Here is a 14,841-nt window from a genome sequence, read left to right on the forward strand (position 1 = left end):
TGCCAAAAGATGGAAACAACCCAAGTGTCCATCAATGGATAAACAAACTGTGATGAATGCACACAATGGAATATTATGCAGCTGTAAGAAGAAATGAATTTTTTTAAAAGATTTATTTATTTATTTATTTCTCTCCCTTCCCCCCACCCCAGTTGTCTGTTCTCTGTGTCTATTTGCTGCGTGTTCTTCTTTGTCCGCTTCTGTTGTCGTCAGCAGCACGTGAATCTGTGTTTCTTTTTATTGCGTCATCTTGTTGTGTTAGCTCTCTGTGTGTGTGGCACCATTCCTGGGCAGGATGCACTTTCTTTCGTGGTGGGCTGCTCCCCTTAAGGGGTGCACTCCTTGCCCGTGGGGCTCCTCTATGCGGGGGACACCCCTGCATGGCAGGGCATTCCTTGCGTGCCTCAGCACTGCGCATGGGCCAGCTCCACACAGGTCAAGGAGGCCGGGGGTTTGAACCACGGACCTCCCATGTGGTAGACGGACACCCTAACCACTGGGCCAAGTCTGCTTCCCAGAAATGAATTCTTAAAGCATATGACAACATGCATAAACCTGGAGGACATTATGTTGAGAGAAGCAAGCCAGACACAAAATGATAAATACTATATGATTGCGCTACTATGAACTAAATATATTGCGTAATCTCATGGAGTCAGAATGAGGTTAGAGAATGAAAAGCTGAGTGTTAATTTGTGCAGAATTGCTAAAAAAAAAAAAAAAAAGGCCACGTGTTAATCTTTGGAAATGAATAGAAAAGGTGAAAGCACCACGTAATGTTTGTAACAGTACTATTATAAGGGTATGACGGTGTTTTATAGGGAAAGTAAAGTCACGTATATTACTAAAATGAAAGCTCAAAAATGTAAAATGGGAGTGTATAGCATAGTAAAACCAAATGTGACATGAAAATGGGTAAAATTGCATAAATAAGACCATTTTTCTTTGGAACTGAGCTAATATGTGTTACTACCATAGGATGTTAATCTCAGTCAAAAAAACCCACAAATTATGCTCAGTGAAAGAAACAAAATACTATATATTGTATGATTCCATTTATATAAAATGTAGTATGTAAAATATAAATCAATTCATAAAAATGAAATTAGATTAGAGGTTATGTAAGGCTGGAGAAGGATAGAGAAATTGAGAGGTGACTGCTAAGTGGCATGAAGTTTCCTTTTTCTAATAATGAAATTGTTCTATAAAATTCTGTGGTGTTGAATGCACAACATTGTGATTATGCTAAAAACCATTGATTATGTACTTTGGATGGATCATATGGTAAGGAAATATATCTCAATAAAACTGCTTAAAAGTAAAAAAGAAAAAAAGAAAATTGGCAGAAAAAAATAGTCATAAGGAGCTCCCATCTGATATTGGAAATACATTAATAAATTATTTACATGACTCCAATTAAAATTCAGTGTAATGAGTACAACAACAGATATTTTACTAAGAAGTGGCACAGAAAGGAGACTGATGAACTCTGTGGCCCCTTTATCATAAATTTCAGAGCTAATTTTATGAATTGTATTATAATCAAATTGCCTTTTAATTCTGAGGATATGAAAAGAAAGCTTACTAAGATTCTCCAGTGGACGGCTTCATAAAAATGCAGGCTTTCTAGAAAGAAAACTATGTTATATGTTCTGTTCAGCTGGCAGAAAGACATTTGATTCTTTTGTTGCTCCATTACCTTAGTAGTCAGTCCAGTTTCACCAAAATGTATTGTGTGCCTATATGTGCAAGCCATTTTGCTAGGAATTTGCTAGGAATGGAAGGTACAAAAATGACTGAAAAGTAACTGCCTTCAAATAACTTACAGTTTAGCCTTCATGATATTTCTCAGGAAAACAGAAACCATTCTAGGTATTTTAAATAGAGGGACTATAATACAGGGAAATGGTTACATAGGGTTATAGAAGAACTGAGATGCTGATAAAGGAAGAGTGAGGCAATACAGAGGGACAAAGGGTACTAGGGGAGAAGTTAGAGCCACAGTGTATGCTTGACCTGTAAAAGGCACAAAGGAGATGCATTCATTTGTGTCAGAAGAGGGGCTAGGGGATACACTGGTTTCTACCTTTTTGTTTCTTTCCAGTCTTCCATTGATTTTATCCAGAGTGCTGTCAAGCAAGCATGGAAAGAGTGAATGTGAAAGGAAGTAGGCAATGACTGGCAAGCTATAGAACCTGCATTTGCATCGAAACTCACAGAAGCATCTACTAAGCTTGCCCAGTGATTCATTTAATGAGTGGTCCTATTTTTATGTCTCACTGTAGACTCTAGTGTAATATAGTACGCTCATTGTACATTTTGATGTTTAGTTTCTTTTGTTCCCAAGGGGAATCTAAATCTTTTTGTTTTTTAACACTCCCTAGGAGATTCTGATACACCCGATCAGTTGAGAGCCAACTGATTAATCGTTTTCAAAATCTTTAACATCAAAACACACCCCTTCAAAGAAAATCTTAATCTGAAATTCATTGTATAAAGTACACAGAAGCAAAGTTGCTCTACTTGAAGCAGCTGTTGGGAGCCTGGATCCCCCCTCCAGGGAATACAGTTTGGGGACTTGAAGACACAGGTTGTTCATATACAGTGACCTATTTTAGTCATTGTAGTATTACGTAGCATTAAATAAAGCCTGGATTAGACCTACACTAGCCTCAATTAGAAGAGAGCTCTGAAGATAGCTCCCAAGTCTTTCCAGGTCATTAACTCTGAAATGGAATCATTATTGGTGGGACATCATCCTAGCAGTTCGCAGCATAGTTTGGGAAGAAGATTGTGGATTGATATCCCAGCTTGTGACAGACAGCATCTTAAACTTTGAAATGAAATTCTCTGAAAAATAATGATAGGGACAGAAACACTTTGCTGGATCTTCTCCATTAGTTGAGATGGTTTAGAAGGAAAAAATGTTGCCATTGTTCATCAAATATTATTTTCTCCAGTTAAAGCAAATCATTTTTAGGGATCTTTGCCTAGAACAAAGACTAAATTACTCATGTTCCTTGCAATTCTTTCAGGTCCTGTCCCCATAGCTTTACAGTCTCACGAAGAATTTTCTGGGAGGGTGGGATAGGGGTGGGGAAGCACAGTGTTTGGAAACCAGACTGACAAATACATTCTCCAGAAAGCACAGATCCACTGTCCTATTTGAGTGCCTCTGTCCTGCTGGATTCCTGAAGACATGTTTTATTTCCATTTAAAAAAAAGTTCAAATGTGCACTGTTCATGTCTCAAAACCGCTAGGGAAAATTTATAATATTTGAAATATTCAAGGGAAGGAAAAATATTCAATATCTGAAGTATTCAAGAAAAGCTTGAAGAAATAAAATAATTTGGCTTCTTTGGGACTTTCTGGACCACTTCAGGGGGAAGAACGTTTCAGGAGAGCCTTCAGTTTCTTTCCGAAGAGAACCTAGACGCGCTTTAAAAGCCGTCCAAATGCTGTCCTTTTACAGAAAACAAAAGGAGAATAAGTGGTGAGAGGGCTGATGATGACCCAGGCTAGCGGGTCAGTGTCACTTTCTTCCTCCCTCTCGCCAATTTCTTCTTCCCCATCACTACCCTGTATCCTGTACCTCTGTATGGTCCTCACTTTTTCACAAGTCCTCGGTCCCCCTCGGTGCGTCCCACCGCCCTAAACCCCTCGCCCATCCGTCCAGGACCAGCGCCTGCGCCCACTCCAGGACTCCGTCCATCCCGCGCGCAGCCGGGTCCCCACGCCTGCGCCTTTCTTCTCCGCCGACCCCACTCCTCCCGCGAAAGGGGATCCCGGCCAAGGGGGCCGCCCGGGCGTCGGTCCTCCCCCGCCCCCAGGGGCCAGGACATAAAAGCAGGGCCGAGGCCGCCGAGCCCAGCTGCCAGCGCCCCAGCTCCGCGCCCGCCCGCCAGGTCGCGAGCGCCCCCACCCCGACGGCAGCTCCCGACGCCCGGCGCACGCCCCGCGCGCCCCTCACCTGCGCCGCCGAGGGACGACCCCGACGCGGGGACTCGCTGCGCCCGGGGACACCGAGGCAGGGCCGCCGCTGCCGTCGCCCGCGGGCTCCCCCGGGACCGGGAGAGCCAGCATGCCCGCCGCGCGCCGAGCCGCGGTGCTCCTGCTGCACCTGGTCCTGCAGCCCTGGCTGGGGGCCGACGCGCAGGCTGCTCCCCAGGGTAAGTGGGCTCGGGCCGCGCGCGGGGCGCCCCCTGAAGCTCCTGGGACCCCGCTCCGCACCTCTGTTGTCCCTCCGAGACGCGAGTCTGAGCATATTGTGATTATAGAAGAGGTGGTTATAGAATTTTCTGAAATTCGATTATCCAGTGATGAGACCAATTCCCTAAACAACGGTTGGGGAAAGCAAAACTTGTTTCAGGTTTATGGAAAGACGTGGAATTTACTTCAAACCTCACTACCCGGCCCTAGACCTCTAAAACATCTTCTGTGGGGTGGGGTGATATCCGAGTTCTGCACGAAGATGGGTTCCTGTCCCCGGTGGCCCTTTCCAGCTCTTGCTCCTAATTCCTGGGGCAGAGTGGGAGAGTTGTTGGCCCAGAGACCGACACCCTGAGAAAGTGGCCCCCTACCGTTTTTGCCCTGCCACCTGCCTTTTTCTCCTCTGCCTTTGCTTAGACCCTGAAAGCCAACCCTCTTTCAGAAGTTGACTCAATCTCTTGATTGAGATATCCTGAGATAAATAGAAAAAGAAAGGACTCGGAAATGCTCTTTTTCTATGAAATGGCACATATTTGGTATATAATTTGAAAAGACACCTAGATAATTCTCAAACCCCTTTGTGCGAAGAAGTGGAAGTAACCATCTCGCAGAAAGCATTTAAGGTTAAAAAGAATTTTTTGGAAAGACCAAAAGGAGGAAATTATTTCAGCAAGAAAGAGTATTTAGGGCTTTGACTGGTTTCTCCAGCGTGGTGACCTTCCCTTTGAAACTGGTGCCTGGTTGATTTATTACTAAGAAAATAAAACTGGGAAAAACATAAAACTTGAAGTAAAAAGTGTTTTTGACAAAGAAGAACGCCAGTGAGGGGCCTCTGAACTCTCATTTCAGTAATCACACATTTAAACTTTGCATTTCCCCTAATTATTCATCTTGCTTCCAGGAGAGGCGGCCAGAATCATGGTTTCAGGGGGCTCTGTATTGCTAGCTTTTTAGTTTGAGTTGAAATATTTGAAATGATGTGGTCTGTTACATTTATTCACTGTGACCTGTGCTTCTAGGAAGGAAAGAAAGGAAGCATTTTAACACATTTCAAAAGTTCCTTTCTACAGATGTTATTTGGCAGGTTTGAGTTTATGGGTATGATATTCAGTGTTACGTAAATTCTTGGCATTTGAACACACCACTTCAGGCTGTCCCTTATATACGAATTCCAGCTTCTCCTTAGACAGAGCTCCCTGGCTGTTTCATGGAGACTTGAACTCAGGCTATACAAACCTAAATTATCTGGTTAATTTAGTTGCTGTGGATGATCTGATTAAGTCACTTTTCTGATAGGTTCTTTTATTGAGTTATCTAGTTTGTAATTAGCAGCTCAACTGGATAATTTGCTTATCTCGTTTTTAGAGTCTTACATTAGTATGTATTGGTTTTACTTACCATGGTCGTTGGGCTCATTGGTGGCAGTCATTTCACCTCTAGCACTAGAAGGCTGTGCTAAGTTCCTGGCACTATCACTAAAATGCAATAACATTAATAGAAAATTGCAGTGTCTCATTTCCTTCTCAAAACACTCCAAACTCATTACTAACTAATCCCAACTCTGCCTCTTGAGAGGGAATCAAATGGATTAGATCAACCATACAGATTAAAGTAGAGCAAGTTTGACTTAAGCCAAATTACAGATGCAAATGTAGTCAGTCAGGATCAGGAATACCAAGAATTTAGTTTTGAATGCAGTTCCCATACCTTAAACATACATCTTTTTTTTTTTCTGGAAATGTCTCATCCTGAATGGAACTTGCAAATATATTGCTTTATTTCCCTTCGCCCTCACTGGGAGAAATGCAGTTTCCAACTCTCTGGAATTCAAATTTTTTATTTCCTTTTTGAAATATGGTAAGTGGCAGTCTACGTGTTTTGGGGGTGTGGTGCTAGAGGGAATACAATAAAGATTCTGCTTTCCAACACTTCTAGTATTACATGTATTGCTGTTTAAGGTTTTGTGCAAACATAAAGAAATAAATGGTTTGAAGACAGCTTGTTTCCTAAAACAAGTAGACATTCTTGAGTAACTAGGTTTTGCCCATTTGTTTTATAACTATAATTCATTTTTCTCTTAATGACAAAAGTAATTTCTATTCATGGTAGAAAAATAGAAAATTGGATAAGCAAAAAAATAAAAGACATAAATAACCCAGAGATAGCCACTATTAATATTAACATTTTGTTTAAATCTTTGTATTTAAATCTTACCCACTCTTTCAAACTTTTTTCTGTGCAACTAAATATTTCAAATGGGATCACTTTATACATGTAGATTTATACTCTTATTTTCCACTTAAAATCATGAACATCCTTCCATGTCTGTAAGTATTCAGCTGCATTACCCTTTTTAATAGATCACATTCCACTTTTTGGGAAGACCAAAATTTATTTAGCCAGGGCCCTAATATAAGACACTTAAGTTGCTTCCAGTATTTCGATATTAGCAATAACATTTTATTGAACCATCATACCACAAGATGGCTTGAGGTGTCTTTAGCCACACCCGTAATTTTCAGCAATACCTTCTGTCTTTGCTAAGGACAGTTCATTTTCACAGTAAAGTGCTATGCCACCAAACATTCAGTTTTCCCACTTCTTCCAGTTAGATTGCTTCACCTAAATCCTTCATAAACAGAAGTTCTGGAATGATTACCAGTAGTGAATATCCTTGAATCAAAATCATTTACCACATCGTTCTTTATTTCCTTAAGATAAATTCCTACAAATGGAATTGCTAGATCAAAGAGCATGCATATTTTAGGGCCTTTGATACTTTTATTTAAACTGTCTTCAAAATGCTTATAATAGTTTATATCTTACCCAGCAATATACAAGGGTGCCCATTTCCCTACACCCTCACCAATAATTGGGTATTATTATATTGTTTTTCCAATTTGATGGTGAAAATATCTTATTGTTTAAGTAAGCAATTCATTATCATTAATTAAGCATATGAACAATCATATGGCCATTTTTAAAAAATTGTAAATTGCCTTTTCATGTTCTTTGCCCATTTTTCTATTAAAATGTTTATCATTTTATTGATTTGTAATATTTCTTCATAAATTATGGATATTAACCTTTTAGTCTCCAGATTATTTTTTCTAGAGACAGCTCTAGGTGCTAAAGTACCTGGAGGCAATTGGATTTGTTCAAACAGCATTTGCATAAATAAGATAGATGCTAAATGATTTCTAGTAAGTATTACTCAGATTTGGCTTTACCTATGAATGACTGTACACATTCTCTCACAGCTTTCACAGATATTCAAAGTTTGGAAGAAAGTTCTTGCTTGATCAAAGGCAACTTGTACAAATGCAGATTCTAGTTTTTGTAGACAGACTCTGTCAGTCAGGGTAGTAAAGAAATATAAACCACATCATATTGGTTTTTTCCTCACATCAGTATTTTTTTTTTACTTAGAGTTATTTTAATTCCTTTTTTTTTAATTAGAGAAGTTGTAGGTTTATGGAAAAGTCATGTAAAAAATACAATGTTCACATATACCCCCTTATTGTTGACACTTTGCATTAGTGTGGTACTATGTTACAATTGATGAAAGAGTAATAAATTATTACTGTTAATTATAGCCCATAGTTTGCATTAGGTATGTCTTTCCCATATACCACCCTTTTATTAACACCTTTGTAATCATGTTGTACATTAGTTATAATTCATGAAAGAACATTCTTATATGTATACTATTTTGTTTTTTTTAAGATTTATTTATTTATTTATTTCTCTCCCCTCCCCCGCCCGCCCCAGTTGTCTGTTCTATGTGTCTATTTGCTGTGTGTTCTTCTTTGTCCGCTTTTGTTGTTGTCAGTGACATGAGAATCCGTGTTTCTTTTTGTTGCATCATCTTGTGTCAGCTCTCCGTGTGAGCGACACCATTCCTGGGCAGGCTGCACTTTTTTTCGTGCTGGGCGGCTCTCCTTTTGGGGTGCACTCCTTGCGCATGGGGCTCCCCTATGCGGGGGGCACCCTGCGTGGCATGGCACTCCTTGCGTGCATCAGCACTGCACATGGGCAGCTCCACACGGGTCAAGGAGGCCTGGGGTTTGAACCGCGGACCTCCCATGTGGTAGACGGACGCCCCAATCACTGGGCCAAGTCCGTTTCCCATATGTATACTACTAATCACAGTCCATCATCCACATCAGGATTCGCTGTGTTATACTGTCCCACATTTTGCCTTCTAACTTTCCTTGTAATAACATACATAACCCAAAACTCTCCCTTTGAACCATATTCACAAGCATAATTTAGCGCTATTAATTGCATTTAACAATAACATGCTACCATCACCAGTATCCATTTCCAAACATTTACCATTAACCTAAATGGAATTTTGGCACAAATTGAGCATCAGCTGCCCATTCTCTACTCCCATTCTATTCCTGGGTAACCTATTTTCTAGATTTTATCTCTATTTTTAACAGAAAAATAACGGACAATGGGAAGGGGAGAGGGGAACACTGCAGTATTACAAAGGTAGCAATAGTTTTGCTGGCAATATATGTCCCACACACCCATGTTTTCTGCAGCCATCCCTGCATCATTTATCGCTTACCAGGAAAATAGAATCAACTCTGGTCCTAGGGGTGTATAAGGGACCCCATGGCAGAAATTCACTACTTGGGGATAACAAAAAACAAAGACTTTGGATGTTCTCACCTGTCCCCTTGTACTTTAAACCTTCAGTGCTTTTCTCCATGGGCATTCCAAGCCACTTTTCTAGCCAAATCCAATGTTGTGTTTTCAAATATAGTCTTCTCTTGCGGCCTATAACATGGGATAATTATTGCGCTGTCTTTCTTTCTTCTGGTTGGAATGATCAGCTGCTCTAAAAGTAGTGAGGGAGAACTGGTGAGTTTGACAATGTGGAAAAATGATTACAAGATTAGTTTACATGGCTTTAACTGTAGCTAGTTGCAAATTGTCCTTGCCCCAAAGTTATATCTTTAACTGATGGCCCCTTTCTCCCTGTTTCCCCTTAGTCTTTGACCTCCTTCCATCCTCCAGTCAGAGGCTGAACCCAGGGGTTCTGCAGCCAGTCCTGACAGACCCCACCTTGAATGAGCTCTATATCATCTCCACCTTCAAGCTGCAGACGAAGAGCTCAGCCACCATCTTCGGCCTTTACTCTTCAACTGACAACAGCAAATATTTTGAATTTACAGTGATGGGTCGCTTAAACAAAGGTAAGCAACTTTGCAAAAAGCATAATCTTGAAAATTCCCTTTTCCTATCCAGGATTTGGGGTCTAGTTCCCATAAGAAGGTTCCATTATATAATTTTTATTCTCAACCACTGTTTGTTTCTGTTTTCAATACCAAGCTCTTCTTATCATATTCACCCATATTGGGGGCGGGAGGGCAATATTGGAAGAAGGAATGTAGAACTGCTTATGGCCAATGTGTCCCTTGACATTGTTCCCCCTTTGTGTTATTCTAGACTAGCTTGTGGAAGGGCAGAATGCAGCACAATTAGGCTACCCCAGCATTGTTATATTCTTGGAAGCAAGTGGCTTAACAAACCTAACTCCTAGCTCTGGTAGAACAAAGTGAGCAGTTCCCTTTTCTACCTGTGCCATGTCAATTTACAGGTCTGTCACTTGTTTGATCACTGTGCTGTTATCTGTTTTGCTGCCTAAGTGAGTCACTACCAGCACTAAGCAATGACTTCCAAAGAAAAAGGGCACTGTTTTCCATCTCTTTCCCCTCCACCTGCACCCTGGGGAAAAAACCTGTTTCTGCTTATTGAGGAATGTCACAGATACATGTTTGTGCTGTCTCATGCATTTAATAAAAATAGGTGGACTATGAAAAAGAAGAAAAAAATAGGAGGAATGGTCCTTCTGGCTAGATTTTATATTTATTTCATTTTACTTCAGAAAGTAGACATTTCTCATTCTTAAGACTCTTTCAAATTCTTTTTTTTTTTTTTTAATTGACTTTGTAATAATATTACATCAAAAATATATATGTGAGGTCCCATTCAACCCCGCTCCCCCACCTCCCCCTCCCCCCCCAACAACACTCGTTCCCATCATCATGACACATCCATTGGATTTGGTAAGTACATCTTTGGGCACCTCTGCACCTCATAGTCAATGGTCCACATCATGGCCCATACTCTCCCCCATTCCATCCAGTGGGCCCTGTGAGGATTTACAATGTCCGGTGATTGCCTCTGAAGCACCATCCAGGGCAGCTCCATGTCCCAAAGACGCCTCCACCTCTCATCTCTTCCTGCCTTTCCCCATACCCATCAGCCACCATGTCCACTTTTCCCAATCCAATGCCACCTCTTTTATGTGGACATTGGATTGGTTGTGTCCATTGCACCTCTATGTCAAGAGGAGGCTCAGATTCCACATGGATGCTGGATGCAATCCTCCCACTTTCAGTTGTAATCACTCTAGGCTCCATGGTGTGGTGGTTGTCCTTCTTCAACTCCATCTTAGCTGAGTGTGGTAAGTCCAATAAATCAGATTGTAGGTGCTGGAGTCTGTTGAGGTTCAGGACCTGGCTATCACATTGTCAGTCCAGAGATTCAAATCCCCTAAATATATCTTAAATCCCAACGTTAACTGCACCTCCAGCACATTAGCATGAAAGTCTTATGAAGGGAGATCCCATCTGAGTCCAGATTCATCACACATAAACACCATTTCCAAAGAGGGGCCATCTGCCCTGGTAGTTAACCCCATCGGCCATGGCCATAACTCTCATGGGTCTCTTTAGCCTTCAAAGGAACCAATATCTGGGGGTTGTATCTGCTTTATCTGTCGCTGACTCTGCTCAGTTGTGCATGAGGGCAATCCTTCTGCCAGCCTCCAGACTCTTTTTTAGAAACTCGTAGCCATATAAACTCATTTCTCCTTTCCATTTCCCCCTTACTTTAGGTCAAACAGCATTTTAAAGTCATGTTATTTTATGTAGACATGGATATTCTGCTGATCCGCATTGAACCTTCCGTATAAGTTCCTTTTCCAGTTGCATCATCAGTTGGTATTTGATAGTGGTCCCTCGTTGCCAGGGAGGCTCGTCCCCGGGTGTCATGTCCCACGCTGGAGGGAAGGCATTGCATTTACATGCTGAGTTTGGCTTCGAGACTGGCCACATTTGAGTAACATGAAGGCTGACAGGAGGAAATTCCCAGGCACAATGTTGCTCTAGGCCTTGTTCTTATTTTAGGTTTATCAGCTCACAAGCATAGTCATTAGCATCAGGGGCTCACTGTTGAACCCTCACTCCCTCCAGGTCCCCGCCGCTGTACCTGGGAGACTGTCGCTGCTCCCCTAGGGACCGCGGCAGAGCACCACTGGCCAGGAACCCAGTACCCCCCCTGCTGTGGTTTTTAATTGTTGCCATTATGAGTATATCCAATCATTACCATGCCCCCTGGACATATGTTCTGTACAGCTCCCTGTCAGCCATATATCACCTGTCATTGGTATCCCATACCAGTATCCCTCCATTGCCATTGTTGAAACACTCTGTGGTCCAGAACTCCCCGAAATTTGAAGCCCAATATAATGTCATGGTCCCTTACTAGGGAATGGTATATAGCGATGGGTTTAAAGGATGGATAAAGAACTTGGATAAAGTTAGATAAAGAACTTAGATAAAGAATGTTGACTTGAAAAAATTCCACATCCTATCCTTTTTTTTTTTTCCCCCCCCCCCCCTAATTATTCAGCATTTCTTCACAGGAGTCCTAGACCACAGCAATGCATATATATAATATACAGCACTCCCATACATCCACCACAAAACCTTTTTCCTTCCACAGCGATACTCTTACACCCTTTTCACATCATATTTACTTAAGGTGATGTACAGAGTCTGAGATATTAGCTTTCTAACAAGGTAATATCTGTGCTTACATTATGGTGCATACTTTAGGATACACAGTTCTTTACATTTTTAGTTATCCTATGTTTTACATTATGGTTTACATTATCAGTCTGACATCTCCTATATGTTATGGTGTAATATTACATGTTTTATATCCATCCTTGTGTACTCTCAAAAAACTCCTCTCTTGCCCCCCTTTTACTTTCTTTCAAATTCTAATTGTGATTAAACATTTAAATCAGCAGGATGAGGAGTTGAAAGGTATCCCTAATTCTTAGCCTTCATAGAACTATAGAGTTGAAAATAAGGAATGGGGCTTTGTCCCTTTTTTTTATATGTAGTTCTGACCCTCACTGGGGTGAAGTTCCAGACAATGAAGGGAGTCTTGGGATATGGTCAGCAAATGGTCAACCACTCCCTCCTGCTTTCCCCCATCTTCAGCCCGTTAGGAGGTGGATTAGCCCATCTCTCCATCTCACATCAGAAAGCCCCATTTTAACTCATATCTATTGAAGGAACTCAGCTGCTCAGTTTGTAATCTGTAAAAGTCACCGTTCTTCATCCAAAACTCAGCAGCTTTTCAATAAACTGCCTATTTTAGATGCATTAGAAAGATTATTCTTTAGCTCATTCAGCTTCAGGGCTAGAAGGCCCTCTGAAGGACAAAAAATTCTCTTCCTAGCCTCTTGCCCTCACTGAATCTTGCTCCCTATTTTAAAGTTGATCAGTATATGTGAACCTATTGTGGAATGTCTGTGTTGCCTGGAAAAAACAGGAAGCAAGCTTCCTTTGAACTGATTCTTTTTGTTTCTATAAACAGAGACCACACCAGATAGATGGGCAGGTAGGTGGGTAGGGAAGGAAGTTGTTAGGGCATTTTCCTCTGAACAATCTCCAATCAGACTCAGCGGTAAATAGCAGCTGATCTCCATGTTAGAGGAGACGAAAGGGTTAATGAACACTTCTCCATTCTCTGACTAGAGAAAACAAAGCGCTCTTTAAAAGATGTAAAAAAGAATCCTGAAGGAATCCAGAAATCAAAGTTCTCAAAAAACAAAGAGGAATTTATACCAGTATTAGCACTTGGAGAGTTTGAAGAATGTGGAATAGAAAGAAATTTCGCTGGAGCAATAGGAAAGTACAAAGATTTTCCATAGCTGATGAATCTGCAAGTTCTGGGAAGCAGCAGCAGTCCATTCTGACTGAAACAATAAAGAGAAGTCATTGACTCCATTAGGTGCAAGGGAAAGAAACAGCCTGCGGTTGTGACTCCCTATTGAGGTATTCCGTGGTGCTCAGGGAGACTTGGCGTAATTTCTGGAGGGTGGGGGAAGAATTATCTTCTTGGAGGATGAGCCCCAGGCATTGTTCAACTTGCCAAGGTTCAGCTGCTATCCTCTTCTGTAGATGTGAGTGGGAAACAGTGAAACAGCCAGAAGAAATCAAGATGTCTTTCTACTGACTTAGAAGACCTGGGTAGGAAATAGGAAGCATCCTGCTCTACCTTAAAGCCACGATTTGGGACAGGGAGGAATATGACTGCACAGATAATATCAAAGAGTGGGGTTTGGTCGCCCTGGGCCCTAGATGAGCTCCTAGAAAAAAACTGAAGAATAGCTCCTGAAGATTGGGAAGAATGAATTTACCACTCTCTGCTGCTATTCTCACCCTCTCCTAGTCATTCTACCCATGGCCACCTGATTACCATTCCCAAAGCATAACTTAGGTCAAGCCACAGCTGACTCCAGAGACCTTGAGTGGTTCCCCATTCCAAACTGAATAAAGTGCAAACCTCTCAGCTGGGCGTTCAGCACTTTCCACTGTATGACCCCAACCAACCTTTCCAGTTTATCCCTCCTTCCAACCCCACTTGCAGCCTGTGCTTCAGCTACATGGCCTAGCTACAATTCCCTGGACACACCCATGCTGTCTCTTCTCCTCCATCCTTTTTTTCTTGCCCTCTGCTATGCCCTCATACAAGTCCTGTGTCATCCCCAGATACCAAAATCCTATACATTCAAGACCCATCTCAAGCTCTTTTTGACACCTTTCCTTTTGTGGCTTTGTATGTTTTAATATTAGTTTGCCTTGGGTCTTCTAATTGTTTTAAGCTCCTTCAAGGTAGGGACTGAATATTACTTCACTCGCCTTTGTATCATGGAGCACGTGTAGCTTAGTTGTTGAGCTCGTACTTCTCACATATGAGGTCCTGGGTTCAATCCCCAGTACCTCCTAAAAATAAATGTCACCAATTCACCTTCGTATCTAAACCTAGCACAGTGCCTTGTACGTAGAAGTGGCTTGTGAATAGACTGAATAAAATAAATGGAGGCTGAGAAGAGTAGCCTTGTTTGTTAAAGAAGATATACACCATTGTGGAAATTCTAGACATCCAATGTCTGACATATAGTGGGTGCTCAAAACCCATTTTTTGAATGAGTGAATGTTGAAGACCATTTGAATGAGTACATAAACAGAGAAATACAGTCAGTATTTCTGATAGAAATTATTTATCAGATTAAAAATAGTAATGCAGGTGGTAAAATCCTGGTAGAAATAAGCATTCCATAGAAATTACTTAACAGGATAGAAGACATGGTTGAAGCTTGTCATGCATCTGGCATAGAGACAAATTCCAGGTAGCGTCCTGAGTTTGGGTCACAGCCAAAAAACTTACCTACTATGTCAACAAGAATGTACCTCCCAATTGCTTAGCCTTGGTTTCACTATCTCCAAAGTGAGGATGATACTAGCTGCCTC

General features: G+C 41.4%; 1 protein-coding gene across 1 annotated transcript in view; it reads left to right on the forward strand.

The window, feature by feature from the left end:
* The first annotated feature begins 3,894 nt into the window (after positions 1-3,894).
* The window catches only part of THBS4 (thrombospondin 4), a 45,743-nt gene continuing 34,796 nt past the window's right edge, over positions 3,895-14,841 (forward strand). Inside the window, exons 1-2 of the mRNA XM_004455893.4 lie at positions 3,895-4,170; positions 9,217-9,420. Coding sequence (XP_004455950.1) covers positions 4,083-4,170; positions 9,217-9,420 — 292 coding nt within the window. The 5' untranslated portion in view covers positions 3,895-4,082. The remainder of the gene's footprint in view (positions 4,171-9,216; positions 9,421-14,841) is intronic.

Source organism: Dasypus novemcinctus, chromosome 2, assembly GCF_030445035.2.
Source record: "Dasypus novemcinctus isolate mDasNov1 chromosome 2, mDasNov1.1.hap2, whole genome shotgun sequence".
NCBI classification, from domain to species: domain Eukaryota; kingdom Metazoa; phylum Chordata; class Mammalia; order Cingulata; family Dasypodidae; genus Dasypus; species Dasypus novemcinctus.